The 19,221-nt window shown below is 39.1% G+C and overlaps 1 protein-coding gene across 1 annotated transcript in view; it reads right to left on the bottom strand.

Annotated features, from left to right (window-relative positions):
• Positions 1-860: 860 nt before the first annotated feature.
• GFRA4 (GDNF family receptor alpha 4) overlaps positions 861-19,221 on the bottom strand; it is a 283,113-nt gene continuing 264,752 nt past the window's right edge. The window contains exons 6-9 of the mRNA XM_072406654.1: positions 11,423-11,532; positions 8,047-8,181; positions 3,289-3,446; positions 861-1,966 (exon numbers count right to left, since the gene is read on the bottom strand). Coding sequence (XP_072262755.1) covers positions 1,823-1,966; positions 3,289-3,446; positions 8,047-8,181; positions 11,423-11,532 — 547 coding nt within the window. The 3' untranslated portion in view covers positions 861-1,822. The remainder of the gene's footprint in view (positions 1,967-3,288; positions 3,447-8,046; positions 8,182-11,422; positions 11,533-19,221) is intronic.

Below are 19,221 nucleotides of genomic sequence, written 5' to 3'. Positions count from 1 at the left end.
TTCCAAAAATGTCAAAGGAGTAAGCTTTTTTGGCAAAAGCAGGATCCAAAGCTAGGGGAACCTGGCTGGTGGAGTCTCACTGCTGGAACTTTACAAAAGCATCCAATGTACCTGGAATATTAGTGTAGGATATTTTAAATTGATTTTGCTATTGTACTTTACACCATATACAGATTGTGTATTTCACATCACCAGATATTTTTTAGCTTTGTACAGTTGGCACCAAATATGTCCCAATATATGATTAATGACATTCATAAAGAACAACAACTCTTTCTTCTGCTGTATGCAATTCTAGAAGGCCCTCTTAGATAAACACATCCCATTGATCAAAGTTCTGTAATATTCAGCCTTGAGCCTTTACTATCTGTTGGTTAATAACTAGCTCCACAACTCATGGATCTCCCTAAATCTCACACCTACCTTAGTCAGGAAAGTGCCTAACAGACTTCTACCCATCAGCAATGGTTGATCAACGTGCTCTGGATTCTGGTACATCATGTACAGCTTGTGCATTTCACATCACTAGATATTTCGAAGCTTTGTACTGTTGGTGCTAAATATGTCCCAGTTTATGATGTTCACAGTGATAGTGTTTAGGATCCCTTGATGTGTTGATTTACAATCAGACTACTTACTCTCTGCTATGGTCTACTGTGTGAACTCTGATTATCTGTATACGTTTTTTTTGTTATCTTGTGCCTTCATGTTGGAAATGGTCACAAAGGGGTTCCATTGAATTCTATAACAAGTATAAACATAATGGCAGAAAAAAGACTAAGCAGTGTTTTCTTCCCAACAAACACACATTTATATGTAACCTTCCAGCACCTGCCATTATATCCCTTACATAAATGTCCATTACATACCGCTTATTTAGACCACAAGAAGTAAAGAGATCTTTAGACACCCAGAGTTGTATAGTACAATTTAATGCTACTTTCCAAAAAAGAAAAAAAAAATCCCAAGGTTAAAAATCAAATTGTGTGTCGATTGGATTTAACGTTATCTCAGCAGAGAGGAAAAAGAAACAGGAGGGGGTTCATAACACCAAATTATTATCGGAAATCTTATGTTGACATAACTTGAAATTAAGCCCTGTTAGAAAGCATTTTGTCCCATCTTGTAGAAATAGTTTCATATGACCATCAAGAAATAGGTTTTAAGGGTATTAAGGTACACAAGCACTTTAGAGGTTGAAAATAATGATACCAATAAAAGCCAATGCTAAAAACGTAACCTTTCCTTCCTCTTCTTTTTCTGGCTTCCCTTGCATTTTGTCAGACGAATCGATATTGTGGTATATACACCCCCCCCTCCTCCTCTCGAAATGTAGAAAATAAGTCCCAATTATGCAAACAAAGTAGGATTCATTACATTTTTGTATGCATTCTCCTACATATTATTGGGTTGTAATCTCAACAATTACGGCATGTGTGCAAATCATCTTGATTTCGGCACGGTTTAATGCTTATTATTTAGTTCATGTCCTTGTTTCAGTTATCTCTTGTGTTCCACGGAGCCATGATACAAGTGTCTCATCTAAGAAGCTCCTTGGTACTCCACTAAAAGGAGATTCATGCCAATGTTCTTGATCTCCAGCTGGCTCCACCAGAACTTCTTCTGAAATGTGTCTGTAAGTCACTTTAGAGACTCCGAGGGGTGTTTTTTTTTCTCTCGATTATTTCAAAAGACAATAAATGAAAATAAGGACTCTTAAGATTACCATGAATTAACATAATAAAAATAGAGAAGACAAAGTTTTTCTCCCATCATTTATATTTTTCTCTTTTAGCATAAAATAGGAGGTTCTTGGCTGTCTTCAGATAAAGGTCTGGAAAAATAGAGCAATGAGTAAAGAACATCCTCCATGGACCAACTGTGAACTTGAAGAAGGAACCAATGAGCTGAAAACGTTGGATTTGATTTCATCGGATCCTACTAAAAATGGCTCATCCTTTGTGGCCTGGAGAACAAAACAAAGGTCTGTTAGTTGAAGTACAAGTAAGGTATTTGTGACTAAAAATTAGCCATGCAAAAGCTCAGCATTGTTCATAGTACTAATAAGATTACCCATTTATAAACTTGCTTACCATGATTATCATTAAAGTATATTTTGTATATTTCATTCTTCTAAACGATTTGGTTGGTGGTGTTATCCAAGTTTTTATCTGCTATCCAAAAGCCGTGGATGTTCCATCTCAAACTACATATTCCGCCACTTCACTAACCACTCTGCTTCAAATTCTATGATCCCAATTTATCAAAGACTGGAAAGGATAGATTTATCATGGGAGTGATACAGCAAACCTGGAATGGATTTCTTTAAAATCATTTGCTACTATTTAGAAAATGTTTTCAGTGCTGGACCAGATCGATTCCAGGTTTGTTAGTTGACTCATGATAATCTATCTTCTCCAGTCTTGGAGAGGTTGAAAAAATAAGACCCAGTGTATAAAAGTGAGCTGATCCGTGGAATACACAGCTAATGTCTGCACCACCCAAGGACCAGTAAGGAGGATCATATCTTCTTTTATCTGTGCTGTTTTTTGACCAGTTTCTTGAATACACAGAGATGAGCAAGAATGTTCAAAAGAATGCTTAGGGATGTGTCCTTTATATAACTACTGGCTAAGAAAAGAAAAGTGCATCTCTTCTGATGATACCATTTAACTCCACTTATGTCATTGCTGTAGTCTCAATGCACGGAAACTGTGATAATGGGTTATTCAGGGGGAAAGAAGAAGGGTTGCCATCTGAAAACACATTAAAGCTTGATTTACTAAAGTTCTCTAAGACTAGTGAAGATAGGCCATCATGGATAAACCAAAATGTTTCAGCAAAACCTGAAATGGGTTTCTTATAACATTTAGTGCTATTAGCTAGCAAATGAATATAGTACTTGACCAGGTCAGAGTCTATAATAGTGGGAATGCATAAAAGTACAATAAAATTGTAGTAGTACAGTTTCAGGTTTACTGGATCACCAAGGTTCTCCTACGATGCTATATCTTCTCCAGTCCTGAAGCACCTATGTGAATCCAGCCTAATGCATTTCAAGCAGGATTCAGAAAAAGTTTTCAGAGGTATGTTTTTGCCACTGTTCATTTTTATACATTATTTGTATTTTTTGCTTAACTCAAGGTTCTGATTCAAAAAAAGTCATTTACGTTGATAGGTTTCCATTAAATGGCACTGTAAGAGTACACATAGGGCGGATAATGAACTATAAAAGCTTTTTTGTTTTTGGTTTACATGTAGATTTAGATTATTTCTTGTTATACCTACCTTGGTGGGCTGTACGCGGACAGTGAAACTCTCTTTGACTGCAGGAACAGATGCATTACTGTACTTCTCCTCTTTGTGTACTGGAGTTGTAGAGGGCACTGATGGATTTACTGCTGGATTTAAATTGGTCCCATTACCAAAAGCATGTATAGCATTTTCTGAAACACAAAGGAAAAGAATATAAAAATAAGTAATTGAAAGTTTGTGAACACCAGACCATTAAACCTATATGAGCTTGTTGGACATCTCATGAGCGTTAATATGCAGTTTCCCCCTCTTCCTTTAGCAAATTTCCATTCTTCTTGGGAAGCTTTCAGCATGATTTTCAAGAATGTTGATGGGAATTTGTGGCTATTCAACTAAAAGAACCTTTGTGAGGTTAGATATTGATAGGAATTGTTGTTCCAACATATCCTAAAGGCATTCCATTGAGTAAAGGTCAGGACATTTTGGTAAATTTCCTTCACACAAAACTCATCCTATCATATCTATATAGAGCTGGCTTTCTACATTGGTGCACAGACATGCTAATCCTATATATATATATATATATATATATATATATATATATATATATAAATATAAAGGAAAAAACATAAGAAACCATATTCTCAGAAAAAAACTATCACCATGACCATGACTATTCACCTATCATTGTGACAAATTTTGGATGTTGTACTTTCTTTAGCCTACAGGTAATTGTCTCTACCATATAAGCCTGACATTTACTGATCTGGGGGGAGTAGAGGATTACTCCCCCCAGACCAGTAGAGGGGAACAGGGGGGAGTAGAGGATTATCAGGGGTGCCAAACACAACCAACTAGCCCTTTCATAGTTGAGACACATCCCTGTTGGCTGAAGAACATGTAATTCAATGTGTGCCATATTGCTACAGTTGTTGTTGGCCATGGTGAAAGGTGGGGCATGGTGAAAAGGACATAGTTTACTATATATACATACCATTTTCACATTATATTTACCAAAATAAATTATGGCTCTTGACATTCAGTCATTTGACATTTCAAAGCAGCAAATGAAGTTCCGATTGAAGGATTTGCCTTTGCAAGATAGAGGTCTAATTGGAAGCAGGTCCATTTATATTGTCCAGCATGTATATTATCTGGCTTCTAATATTTAGAAGTATTGACACCAAAGATTCTTGGTTCAGGAATGATCTAATTAGAGAATGTGCAATTTTTCTTTGCTTTACTCGCATTAACTATGGGTTTATAGTCCAGCATATGCAATATTTTCATTTTCCAATTGACTGGCCAATAATAACCTGCCTAACAATATAAATATGTGACTACAAATGTGTGAATGGTAAAATAATGGTCTGGACACAAGAAGAGCAGCCAAGTTCACTCTTGGTTTTGATCCAATGGGCACCCCTCTATTGGTGTTGCAGCTTTCTCATTAGGTTGCATTGCCATATGATGTACATTTGGTTTCTCGTTTAGTAACCAATTTAAAAAAATAAAACCCTAATTTGTGACTCATTTTTTGTAACATACATGGAAGAACTGAATTTACAAATAAAATTCCCTAAATATCTTTTTGCACAGGTTTGATGACATTTACGTACATGTTTGTGGCTGTAGTTAATATCCTTCTCACATAACATCCTTTTTTTTTGTTTTCGGTTAATCGATCTTCGATGCTGGCTTAAAATAAAGTTTTGTGCCTTGCAAGCTTGATTAGATGTTCACATTCTAGAACTGAATGAACACAGCTCGGTGCTGATTGCTGCGGCCATTAAAGGGGCCAATGACTGAATCACAAAGGCCAAAGCGATACATTAATCTTTCCTCCCTGCAGACTGAGTCCAAAAGCGTGAGGGGCTTTTATACAGCTGCTGCTCATTCGCAGAGCATTTGATGATATTGGCACAGTCTTCTAAAACTTTCCACAAAGCTAGCGAGACACCAGGGACAAACACAAAAAGGAAATGCAAAAGTAGAAAACAAAATGGCACCTCTTTGGGTAAAATTGTCACCTATGGAGTATTGGATATATGGATATAATGGATATAGCAGAAAACATTTAAATGAAAATATTTGTTCTGGGAGTTCATCTATAAAGTTGAAAAACATTGTGGATAAGTGGTTAGCACTCTCACCTTTGCAGCCTCTCATGTTCAAGTCTTGGCCAGGACACTATCAACATTGAGTTTTTATGTTCTCCCTGTGTTTGTGTGGATTTTATGCGGGTTTCCTCCCACATTCCAAAAACATGCAGGTAAGTTAGCCTCCCTGGCGGTATTCCCAAGTGTGGCTCGGGTTTAATTTTCAGTACCAAAAGCAGTAACCCTGAGCCACACTCGGGAATACCACATGGTAAAGAGCTTACCTGGTCCTGACGAGCCCGCGGCATCCTCCTGCCATGTCTGCCTGGCATCTTTGTCCCTGGCATTATCAATGGGCGTGCGGTGCACTTGGGGGAATGTCTGGTTGGAAATTTAAACTGCTTTGACATGCAAAAATGCTGTAATAATCAGACCACCAGGAAGGTTAATTGGTTTCCCTCAGTAATTAGCTTTAGACTATCATAATGACATATGACTATGGTAGTGACACAAGATTGTTAGCCCCTCTAAGGGACAGGTAATGATTTGACTATAGACTTTGTACAGTGCTGCGTAATATGTTAGTGCTATAAAAAATACAACATAAAAATAACTCAAAGCCTACCAACTTCAACATTTTCCTCATCACAAACCACAAGACACCAAGCAACCCAACGCTCCGTACTTTCTCAACTTATAAGCTATAATACCCTGATTGAGATGCTAAAACACTGTGAAAAAAATATTTGGCTTTTCATATGTTCTAATGACTACTAATATTAAAAGAAATACATTGTAGAATTTTGATCTGGGAAGTTATCTGATTGCCTTTGGGGATTAGAAAAGCTTTTTTTCCCTGCTTGAATTAATTTGAGCAGGCTTTAGACTTTTTTTATTACCTTTCTATGGATCAACTACTGGTTCAGGATTCTGAGGATGGTGGTGTTTTTTTTTCTTTTTTGGTTGAGCTCAATGATCTTATTTCCATCTGATTATGTACTAAGATGTACCCAGTATAAAAGACGTGTTTGATGTAGATGCCTACAGACTTCTGATGTATTCTTGGTTTAATAAGCTAGTAGAGGGAATAACAGGCGACCATGACAGCTGTCCCAAATGTACAATGACGCAATGTAATTACGTTCTTAGATTCTGGTTATGATTGTTGCTTGCTTTGTGATGGGAAAATGTTTATGACTTATTTTTTTGGAATATATATTTTAATTACCTTCAAAGTTGGGTAATATAACTAATAATTACTAACGAGTCGCAATTACCTTGCCCATGGTAAAAAAGTAACAATGTCTGTGTAAAGCTCAACTCCTGACCACATTGCCTAATTGAATGAGGGCACTGGCTCCCCAATATTCGGGAAGACTGGGTAATTTGCAGTTCTAGGCATAGAAGGAGTGGTGAGGGTTTATAGGAGAACTGAAGCTTCAAGGAAAATCTACAGTGGACTTATAAATTGTCAGGCGGTAGATCTTACACCTGACCGTATAATTTTGCCCTAAATGGACAACATGACAATTACTGTTAATAGTGGACCTTTTTATTAATATTCACCCTTCCCATGAATTCATAGGGCAAATGTTAGCATTACATATAATCTTAGGTAAAAAAGAGAAACCATTATTCAGTGTCAATCTCTGACCTACTAGTGTTCAAATGAAGCATCACAATGCGGGAAAAATAATTGAGGTAATTTTTAACATGGTATGGTTGTTGGTGCCAGGCGGGCTGAGTTTTTTTAGAAACTACTGATCTGCTGGGATTTTCACGCACAACCATCTGTAGGGGTTTGCGGAGATTGGTCTGAAAAGGAGAAATATCCAGTAAGTGTCAGTCCTCTGGGTGAGAATGCCTTGTTAATGCCAAAGGTCATAGGAAAATGGCAAGATTGGTTTCAGCTGATAGAAAGACAAAAGTAACTCAAATAACCACTTGTTACAATCAAGGAATATAGAAGAACATTTCTGAATACACAATAAGTTGAAACAGATAGACTACAGTAGCCAACCATACTGGGTGCCACAATTCACACAGGCTCGACAAAACTGGACAAGAGAAGATTGGAAAAACATTCCCTGGTCCGATGAGTCTTGCCTGGTCATTGCCTGGTCTGATGCTGCAATATTCAGATGGCAGGGTCAGAATTTGGCTTCAACAACATGAAAGCATGGATCCATCCTAGTTCAGGCTGGTAATTGTGGTGTTATGGATTGGGGGATATTTTCTTGGCACAATTAGGGCCCCTTACTACCAACTGAGCATTGTTTAAGTGTCCCAGCCTACCTCAGTATTGTTGCTGATCATGTCCATGCCTTTATGACCACAGTGTACAGTCACACTACATCACAAAGCTCAAATAATCTCAAACTGAACATGACAATTAATTTATTGTTCCTAAATGAGCTTCACATTCACCAGATCTCAATCCAATGGAGCACATGTGATAAAACATGTGATAAAATTCTCATCATTGCTATGCAGCCAACAAATCTGCAGCAAATGCATGATGGTATGGAAATCTGAAATCCCTGAGCATAGGGTTGAATCTACATTATGAACTACAGCAGTCCCAAAGGCATTGTGGGGTCCAACCCCCAACTAATAATGTGTACCTAATAAGGTGGCCAGTGATTGTATACTATATTTGGAAAATAATAAAATATATCATATAAGTACTCACGGAGACAGATGTTGTTGGTGAAATAGTGTAGGAATTTCTCGCACTCCTCCTGCCGGTTTCCACTTGTGTTACAGGTGCACCAGGGGGCGACACTTGAGGACGAGTTGTCCACGTAATTTGGAGTGATAGGGCTGCCTGAGGAGGAGACAGACGCACAGCTTAAAATCACACATTGCATCTGTAAAAATGCATAGCGGGAATCACATTCGTCCAGTCATAACCTCCTTATACAAGGGCCTTAAAGGACAAATTTACATATAAATTAGCTTTTTTAATAAAGACGTGAATACCAAGGAAATTCACAAACATAATTTGTAACCATTAAAGCTTGAATGCTGTCAAAACATTTTTATAGGATATTCTTTCTCACTGTCCCCGTGTCAGACTTAGCACAATTTTAGTGGAGTGGGGAAGGGTTCACACCTCGTACAATGTCTTATGATTGTAGCAATGGAACCCATTGAAATCCAAATTCTCTCAATATGCTGTGGAATGTCTTCACTCTACAATCCTCTTACTAAATTTAGCATCAGATGGCCAGAATTTGTATAAAATAAGAACCAAGTAATTTTGAGCTTGCTGTTGTCCTCTCTAATTCTGCTGCCATTATAAAAAGCAAAACCAAGGCTATGCCATAACAAAAGTCTCCAGGCAAATTAGGAGACTCTGTCCTGTGTCACGGGTTGGTGAAGAATATTGTTGCTTAGCATCAAGCAAATCTGGGATTGCCAGACCAATGTGATTAGTTTGACTAGAATCGATTTATTCCAAATACCAGTCCTGCTAGGATCCCTGTTTTTCCCTAACTACTTTTTATTACAACAGGTAAATGCTTGGCATACACTATGCATTGCTTTCCTCAATGTTATTTCTGATCAATAAACAATTGATAGCTGTTCTGATCTACATTTACCTATTACATTAGATTGGATAGGTAATTTATTTTTTCACAATGGTTAACTGATCAATAAAACAGTTTTCAGTTTATTTTTCAATTGCCATTTGGCTTGAATATTATTTGAAAATAAATTGTTTAGATTGATATTAAATCTAAAATAATGCATAATACTAGAGGTTAGCAGATCGTAGCTGGATCATTTATGAATTCCTACCAGATTTAGAAATTCCGAATCAGTATTTGTATTTTTTTTAATAAGATATACTGTAAGAACCAATGCAGTACAGTACGGCTCAGTCAATTCAGCCACCAGACTAGGACAGGTATAGTAGGGTCCAGCCAATATGAGTGCCGGACTATGACATGTATAGTAGGGTTCAGTCAATCTGTGTGGCGGATTAGGAGAGGTATAGAAGGGTTCAGCCAATTTGAGTGCAGGACTAGGACAGGTATAGAAGGGTTCAGCCAATCTGAGTGCAGGACTAGGACAGGTATAGAAGGGTTCAGCCAATCTGAATAGAAGGGTTCAGCCAATCTGAGTGCAGGACTAGGACAGGTATAGAAGGGTTCAGCCAGTCTGGGTGCAGGACAAGGACAGGTAAAGTAGGGTCCAGCCAATATGGATGCCGGACTATGACATGTATAGTAAGGTCCAGCCAGTCTGGGTGCTGTACTAGGGCAGGTATACTAGGGTTCAGAAAATCTTGTTACTGAACCCGGGCAGATATAGGAGGGTTCAGTCAATCTGGGTGCCAGATTAGGACAGCTGTCTGGTGGTTACATTGGCTGAGCCCTACTATAGTTGCCATTGACTGGTTTAGGTGAGATTCCAACTTATATTTCACAGCATCCAAGTTCTAGTATGGGGTCGGAATAGCTCTGATTTAAGTCAAAATTGACTCCAATCAGAACCGTTGGCCAACTCTATTCTTGTATATCTGTGGAAAGAGAGGTAGCTGTAGCTATGGCCAGAGAAGACCATGCAAGTGCTATGGGGTTCAGAGGAAATGTCTGCAGATATTCATGCTGGTAGTAATGATATTTACATCTGGATAAAATCAATATGCAAAGTTTGGGATCTTTGATGACTGATATAAAAGCAATTACTTTCATTTGGGAATTAGAGAGGAAGGGGCCCCATCATATACAAACACATCATTGGCTATGAATCACCTTCATTGTAGATCTGTGCCTGAGCTGGGAAGATAATTTTTATAAAAAGTGGCCTGTAGTTGAAGTCCCAACTGCTAACTGGGGTTGGTGCCAGCGACAGCTGCGACAGGGAAAGGCCGGTGCTGCCTGACACAAGTAAATTGCATGAGACAGTCAGTGTGACACCTTCATATGGCATGCATAAATGGCGAGAACAAAGCAGCTGAGATAGGTACTGACCCCAGATCGGACATACTGCTGTCTGCCCAAAATAAATGACTGTTATGGGAAAAGTAAAAATGATGGCAATTATTTAAAGCAGCCAGCAGAGACAGAGGATGTAAGGATGAGGATGAGCCAAAAATATAATTACGGATGCAGCTGTACAAAGGACCAGTGTCAAGCTGATGGACAATTGGCTGTAGGTGCCTGCCTCTAAAAGATCTGTGCCAATCAGCACCTTGATATGTGAGTATTCCCATCCAACAGGATTCTGAGGACAGTCATTGCCCTACAATTTTACAATTGTTATATCTCATTTTATTAGATTTTTATATCTCATTTTAATTAAATTAAATTAATTAAATATTAGGATAATCTAATCACACACATAACTATATAGGACATGGAGCATCCACTAGCAGCATTACCATGCAATGTGATCTGAGCTGCTGAGCGGCTGCTTGGGGAAGGTGCAAAGATAGCTGCCAAAACACTACTGGAAGGAGGATGCAAGGGACGGTCCTTTATGAATGAATCTCTGCACAGTGCCTGCAGCTACAGAGGTCATTAGGGGTTTGTTTAAAATGTCAGATACTGCTTGTAAGAATCTGTGAATCCATTAATCTCCAAAGCTTGGACACAGATTCACTTTAGGATGAACTCACTGGACTTGCATTTCCAGCATGCCAGCATTAAAAAATTGAAATGCAGAAAAAGGCATGGGAGATTTGGATATTAACAAGTTGTCCATTAAGATCAGTGGTCCTCAACCTTTTGGAGTTTACAGATCACTAATCTCACGGACTCTGGACCACGCATTTACGGGGAGCCGTGTTTCACTCAAAGGGGAAGAGACTTCCCGTCAGGGTGACCTCATGATGCCAGAAGCCGACTACTCTCCCATCGCAGGTCCAAGCCTGCCAGAGACACAGCCGGCCCACCACCCTGAGCCTGGGATCCGTACAGGAGACAAGGTCCGTGGCTCTGGCCGGTGCGCCCAGTAGTGGGCTGCGGACCCCTGCTTTAGATAATGGACATTTGAAATCAATGTTTCTTTCTTGAAATGTAAGGTTTGCCTAAAGGCAGCAAGTAGCTAATAATTACCTATAATTCCTGTGTACGCCATTAGGCAGGCAGCATAGTTCTCCCGTGCACACCCGGTCACAGAGTGTGGTGAAGGCTGGCAATCCAACTGGAAAGCTGCAAGCCGAGACCTGGAAAAAATGTTTACAATGTTACTATTTTTACTAATACATCACTTATTACAATGTTATCATTGGTGTCTGTGCTTTGCAGTCCTGGTGACAACCATGGGATTGAGGAGTAATCTCCCCAATGGAGCAACATACAGAAATAAGGATGTTGGGAAAGGCAACACTTCTGTTCCCCATTCCCTGTAACAGCCATGATTGTCACACAGGCTGTACTTTGGCAGTCACCCCATCTATAGAATGATAAACCGCAATATATTACATTTTTTAGTTTTAGGTTTGCAGCAAAGCAGAACAAGTCTATGTGAAAAGAAACCCAGAGCACCACCTTTTGAGAGGAAATAAAAATATAGGTTATTCATGTTCATTATTTAATAGTGTTACAAATTTTAACTGTCTAGATTCTGAACAGCAAAACTAGTGACAACGCTAAGACACCAGGTCTCAGTAAGCAGCAGGGTTGTCAGACTGCTTTGAGCAGATCTCTCCGATGGGAAGTGCATCAGATAACTGAAGGAGCTCTCTTTACAGGCTTGCAAAGCAGTCACTTGCACCGACAGCATACAAGAAGAATAGATTTTTAGAATCTAAAAACAAATTTATTCTCTTGCACAACTTATATGGTTATATTGTATGTTGGGGCTAAAGGATTCTGAAGTAGATTTATAACTGGGAACTTTGAAAAAGAGCTGAAACTGAGATTTTTTTTTATTTGGTGGGGTAGCAACGTGATGAAGGAGTGGCAAGGGTTAGTGGGCAGAAGAGGGATTATCTGCAGGAAGGGGAACGGTTATTGTGCAAGGGAGGGAAGATCTACCAATAGGGCAAAAATTATTGTGCAGAGGAGGGATGACCTGCAGGAAGGGGAAAGGGTATTTTATAAGGGTTAAGATGTAGAAGCGAGATTATCTACTGGTGGGGCAAAGGGTATTGTGCAGAGGAATAATGATCTGCTGAAGATTGAAATGGTATTGTTCAGAGGAGGCATGATCTGTGAGGGGAAGATATTATCTGTAGGTAGGGATGAAAATTTCCTTGAACTTCAGATGGTTTTGCGAAATTTCGGCAAACCGATTTCGTGAAACTATCAGAAGATCTAGGAAATTTTAACAGGAGGATTCGCAGGGAATCCTCCTGTTTGCAATCCCCGGGGCACTGGAGGTTAATTAACCTCTAGTGCCGCGGGGATATTCTCAATGAATGCGGCCACCTCGGGCCGCATTCTTTGAGAAGATGTGTGATCCCCGGCACTAGACCTTAATTAACCTCTAGTCCTGGGGATATTCTTAATAAATACGGCTGCCTTGGGCCGCATTCTTTGATAACATGTGTGATCCCCGGCACTAGAGGTTAAATAACCTCTAGTGCCGCAGATCGCACCTAATTAAAAAAAATTACACCGAATTTACACCGGCTGTTCTCGCTTAAAATTCGGTAAGGTAGAATATCCGCGAGTTTGAGTTTTAAAAACTCGTTAGCTCATCCCTATCTGTAGGGATATGGCAGGGGAAGGGTTATGGTGAGGATCTTGGCCCACTTGCAGGAAAAGTGTTAGCACAGTTACATAGCTGGTCATAGTGGTCAGGGTGGCAGCTGCAGTGTGAACCGTGAAGGGTGTACTGTAGATTTACTGCTGGAAAGACAGAGGTTGGGGTAACCAATCTGAGGTCCAGCGATTAGCATCTAAAAATGCTGGAAGAAATCTAGAGAGGTCCCTCCTATGGCCATTTTCAGCTTAGGTTCATCCAAGTGGTTATTCTCTGGCAACATAAACTTCTGAAGATTCAATAAACATAAAAAAAAAATAAAAGGATATATGTGAATCAGAGGAAGAAAAATTAAGCAGGGATTCAATTCCAGAAAAGGAATTTATCCCAAAAGTAGGATGTTGGAAGTTATGGACAGCGCTACATTAAGTGGTTTAGTAACTTGGAAGGCAGCAGGACAATGCAGGCCAGAAATTGATGATTGAAATACTGAAACGCGTGGGGACCACAATCTCATGTACGATAGATGTAGGAGAAAACTGCTTGCTGTATCTTTTACTAGCGTAGAACACATTGGGCTTTAAGTAATGACCTCGTAGCCGGGCCATGCATCTTGTAAGGGAGCAATATATCTTGTTCTATAGAGGAATGCAGGGCGCAATGACAACTTCTAAATGTACCAGTAAATTTATTGCTTTAGTCGTTGATGCATAGCTGTAACTGCTGCAGATAAACCACAGGCTGTTTTATAACTGTGTTTCTCAGAAAGAACTATCTCAGCCCCAAAGGTTTAACTGAAAAGCCATCGGGACCCTGTGTAGAATCGGAACGAGTTACCTTGTGTTTCAAACCACATTTCTTAAGTGTTGTGGATTCAGCTTCATCATTTATAAAGAGGAACTTTTATCTATAAAAAAAATGCAGGGAGTGACTTAAAAAGTATTAAACACTGCGTGTATAGTTCTTTCTAATAAAGTTTAATTTGCTTATATTTACCTGGCTCCTCATTTACCCCATCATGATTATGGGAATTAAATTATTAAATAAAACATTTTTGTTTTATTGTATACCTTATTATCAATGACATAATCACTTGGCCTTTGTGCAGCATTCAGCCACCATTGTAGGGGGGCATTCTTTCCACTGGCCACCAATTTAGGAGACTTTCCTTCCCAATGACCCACCAAAAATATCTTTTAGTAGGGGATCTACTTAAAAGCTACTCATGAGTTAAAAATTTGAAAAAGGCTGAATTAGGATCTGAATCTATAGGATCTATAACTGCTCCAATGTCAGAGGTCACCATAGTCTCCCTAACAATTGTTGGTGAACACATTGGATGACAATTTCATGAAGGAACTCTGTTCTTTTTTAGGAGATTGTAGGAGGAAGAACGGGGGGATGTTATAGGCAAGAATCTGACATGTGTCACGCAATGTAGTTCATTGGACCATCAGGATGGATCCACGAAACACCAATGGGGAATGAGCGCTAGTCAAAGGCATTTTTCTCATTGATCCCCCCCAAAAAATTGGTTTTATGTAAGGGTTCTCCTTAAGGGCTCCTTATGGGTTAAAAGGTTGAAAAACGTTGATTTAGGATCCTGGCCTAAAGCATCTATACCGGCTTCAAGGTCAGAGGTCATCATGGTCTCCCCAACACTTTTTGACAAACACATTGGGCGACCTCTGTTCTTTTTTAAGGAGATGAAAGGAGGAAGAAAGGGGGAACGGTAGGTACCCCACTGTGATCTGTACATAAATAAAAGAATAGCTATTGTTAGAGGAATGGAGACCTATACTAACTCTACATTTTTGTCTATACCAATGTTAAATGTTTGTGTTGGGTGATGAAAACCTAACACCTGTATGGACCTAAAGGGAAATGGAATAGGGGCAAGGTGAGGCCAGCCCCCCCCCACTCAAAGTACCGAAGGAGAGTTAGGCCCCTTTCCCACTTGTGGTTGCGAATGATGCTGTAAGCCGCTTCTAGGCTCATGGCATGCATCCAAGTGTGGCAAAGTGCACATTAACTTTATTGCCTTTGCAGTGCAGTTCTTCCTCCAGGGGTAGCAAACCAACCGCATGGCCAAAAGCAGCAAGTCATTTCCAGGAACCACGCTGCAACTCAAACACGTGCACAAAATAGTTCAAAGCTGCTCCTATTTGACTGAATAGGAGTGTTTGGGTGCATGATTCAGCCTGCGGTACAATTCTGTGGTCATCTGCAAGATTAAAATGGTCTTAAGTCCTGGAATCCAGGAATGGGCTGGCAAGAAAGGAGACCAAAGTTTGTAGAACGCACATGGACTCTACTTCATAGTTTATAGAGTAATTGGATTAACTGAAAAAATCTAAAGTTGTTTAATTTGAAGCGTTAACAAATATTAAACACCTCAATAGTTTACCAAATATTAGATACATGTGAAGACCCCCTGGATCATCATTTTCTTTTTTACTGTGATCAAACATTTCCCATATAAAGAATTTTCTTGCGCTACAAACACAATCTAAGAGGAAGACTGCTCATCTAAGAGATGAAAGAGGAAAGGAAGTGATTTATATATTTTTGTAGTGGTGAGCTTGTTAGGCCGCTCTTGGAACAGAAATATATAACGTTTCTTAATGGGGTTTTCAGGCAAGTGAGTTGGAAGCCAGGAAAAAAAAGAGCTGGATGAATGAACTTTGTTTTCTTTGGAAGCTTTGTCTTCCAAAAATATTTTGTAGCTTTTGGTTCTGTAAATAATATTGCACTTTATGTTTGGCCAAGGGCCATAATGGAGTGTCTACCCTATCGAAACACACCACATAGATGGTGGACAGTTCTTTCTAGCGAATTAATTGCCAATTCACCCTTGTGGGAATTTTTGGGGAGGCATTTGACAAACATCTTCTTAATCATTATCTATCCATGTCTATAAGATTGATTTGTTACCAATTATTTTCATTGAAGCTAGCGCATGTCCATATTTGACACACGAGGTCAATAAGTTTGAGACTGTCCCCCTTGACTTTAAAAAATACTAAATTAATAATGAATTATTTCTAATAATTATATATCTGTTGTCCCATATTTTATACTTTGGCGTATTTGGGATTGTTTCTGAGGTTTGTCCTAAAAAACCACATGCTGAAGTCCTACTGGATAAACTTTTTGATAGCTACCACATATCTCTAATTGGCAGTCACCTCAATGTCTCATTGTTGTGGATGTGTTTGTAATTGTGATATACCTACTTTATCATATGATTTATCCATTCTTGTGCCATGGCACCACATCCAAATACCACTCATGGATAGTCCCTGTTCTCCATGTTTGTACCTGTCAGGTGTTCTGGGTCCATTTGTGTTTCCTTCCCAGTGTAGGGGTGGGACCCTCCTGTAGGACACCACTGAAGATGTCTATGCATAAACTTTGCGTTAGATTTTATTATGTGATTTCTCCATCCTTGTGCGCAAGAACATGGATAATCCCTGTTTTCCATGTCTACCTGATTATGGAGGTCCCTCGGGGGTGGGACCCTCCAATATGACACCATTGGGGTTGTCAATGCAGAAACTCTGTGCATGTAGTAAAAGTGTGTATTGGTATAGACCTCCTTGATTTTGGAGAGACTGAATGTGAAAGTTACTCAAACAGACATATGCTAGCTTGGTACACAAGCCATTTTACATGTATTGAGTTCAATTTTTTTAACACAATATGACTTCTGTTGAGTCAAGCACCTTTGGGGCCCTTTCACACCCCTGGTCAAATGGCACTGTAGGTAACCATATTTGCACATGGCTGTGGCCACAGCCCTTATCTTCTAACTTAATCACTCTTGGGAACTATTCTATAATCTAGTGCAACTGCCCTGAAAAAATGGTCCCCAATTGCTCCCATTTATTTGGATGGGAGAGGTGAGGATCATGGTTGACCACATGGCACTGCAACTAACCACAGGTCTGAAATAACCCTTTTCATATTATTTAAGAGAGGGAAAAGAGCAATGCTGATATTAGAAATCACATGATACGGATCTCTGCCTAAGGCATGCAAATTTAAAGATAAGTTACCTGTTTCATTTTCAGTATTCTCTTCCTGTCTCGATACATCAACGTGGAAAGAGAGGAGGATCACTCTATCACCAGCTACTAAATATTATTATTAAAAATAAACACGATTTATATAGTGCCAATATATTACCTAGAGCTGTACAATAAATAGGGTTTCCAACTGACAGACAGATACAGACAGTGACACAGGAGGAGAGGACCCTGCCCCGAAGAGCTTGCACTCTAGTACTTATAAAAAGCTTTTTGTTTTTTATATTATAAAAATCTGATTTGGGTATGCCAGAGAGCCAGGCATTAAAGTGGACCTGTTAGCTTTACCCCGGCCAGGGACAGGTTTACTTTAAAACATGATTTTATCTAGCTTACTAGTGCTCAGCTCTGTAGAGCATTTCATTGCTCTGACAGAAGAACGAGCCACACTTCTCAGTCAGAACTCTTCATTCTCCTCTACACAACTGTCAAAGATCTATGACATCTTCGGCAATGGATATTGACTTGGTGCCTGTAGCACTTGTCACACAATCACTCAGGGCTGCTGCCATTAGGAGAATAGGAAGGCGTCTCTGTCAACGTTTATTACAACGAAGCTCAAGGACCTTTCCCGGCTCCCACGAGAGTATTAAATGTCAAGCACTAATTTATAATTAAAAGAATGAAATGTTCCTTTTCTAATACAATTGGGATTCTGCGGCCCTCAAGCTGTTAGGGAACTACAGATTACAAGTAACAAGCTGGGACTTTTGGTTCGTTAGGTGTTGGGAGCTGCTGTGGACTTTATTTTCATATTGTTAGATATTAGAGTTTAAGACCTCTTTAGATATTTGTGTTTTGGTAACCCATGCTCAGTTTTGGTGCCATTCATTTTAAATGGAATCCCAACACATGATGGCAACTCATTTGTACTTTTTTTAGCACTTTTGGTACATGGCCAGTGTATTCATTTTCAATAGGCTTGGTATTGCGAAACACATTTATGTCAGTTAATACAAGTTCACTAATTGGCCCTTAGGGTCATTTCGGACCCCTGGTGAGCCGCAGTGTTCTGCCATGAGCTTAACCATGATCCCAGCCCCTCCTACTGAAGTGAATGGGAGAGGTGGGGTCCATTTTTATCCTTTCCTTGCAATCCACTGTATGCCCAGCAACTGCCAGCCATGCGGTTTGACTGTTGAAAGGCTCTGAATTTTAAACAGGAAATTCAGAGATGTCTTTAACTTCTGGTCTACTTCTATATGCTCTGAGGGAAGCAAGATGGTGGCACTCCATTGGGAAATAAAAGTAGAGAAAGCAACAAATGTAAACCTTGCCATTCTCCAAACAGAATTCATAACTCTCTATTATCTGAAACATATTGCTTCTTTCCTTAAATTGTGCAGTTTAGGATGATGAAACAAGTTGTTTCCTCATATATTATTTATTTTTAGGCTAAAGTAAACACTTATATTCATCTCTAATTCCACCCCTGTAACTGATTTTAAACAGGAAAGGCAGAGATGTCTTTGATTTGTGGTCACCTTCTCTATGCTCTCCATTGGCATTGGCACATAGGAGTAGAGAAAGCAACAAATGTAGCAAAAATTTTTGTTTTACAACCTAATGGTAACAAAGAATCATTAAAGATACTAATTATCGAGCAGATAAAAACATCCCATTGGGGGAGGTGACAAAATCATCCCTATGCAGAAAAGTTTTATTTTTTTCACATTAAAAACTTGAATTCCACAAGGGTTACCTTATGATTGGGATGTTTCATACTGTTAAGAATAGACTAAGGGCTGTTTCAGCTCAAGGTGAATTATATATATATATATATATTTACTGTTTGAATATTCTTGCTGATATATATTTTTTTATATGTCCTGTATGCTCATGTTGTATTTTTTTCGTCATTTTTTGCTATTTAATATTTATCATTCACATTAATATGCGATTGCCTTATTATGTGAAAGACCACACCAGATGGAGAAGACCAGGAAATATGTCCACACAAGTTCCATTTTTTTGCTTAGTGAATATATGAAGAACTAATTAAGAAACTGATAAGAAAAATAAAGATATACCGTGTTTCCCCGAAAATAAGACACCCCCCGAAAGTAAGCCCTAGCAGGATTTTTGGCTGTTTTCGAGCAAGCTTGAAATATAAGCCC

The sequence above is a fragment of the Pyxicephalus adspersus genome, chromosome 3 (assembly GCF_032062135.1).
Source record: "Pyxicephalus adspersus chromosome 3, UCB_Pads_2.0, whole genome shotgun sequence".
In the NCBI taxonomy this organism is placed as follows: Eukaryota; Metazoa; Chordata; class Amphibia; order Anura; family Pyxicephalidae; genus Pyxicephalus; species Pyxicephalus adspersus.
This window is presented reverse-complemented; position numbering and strand designations above follow the sequence as displayed.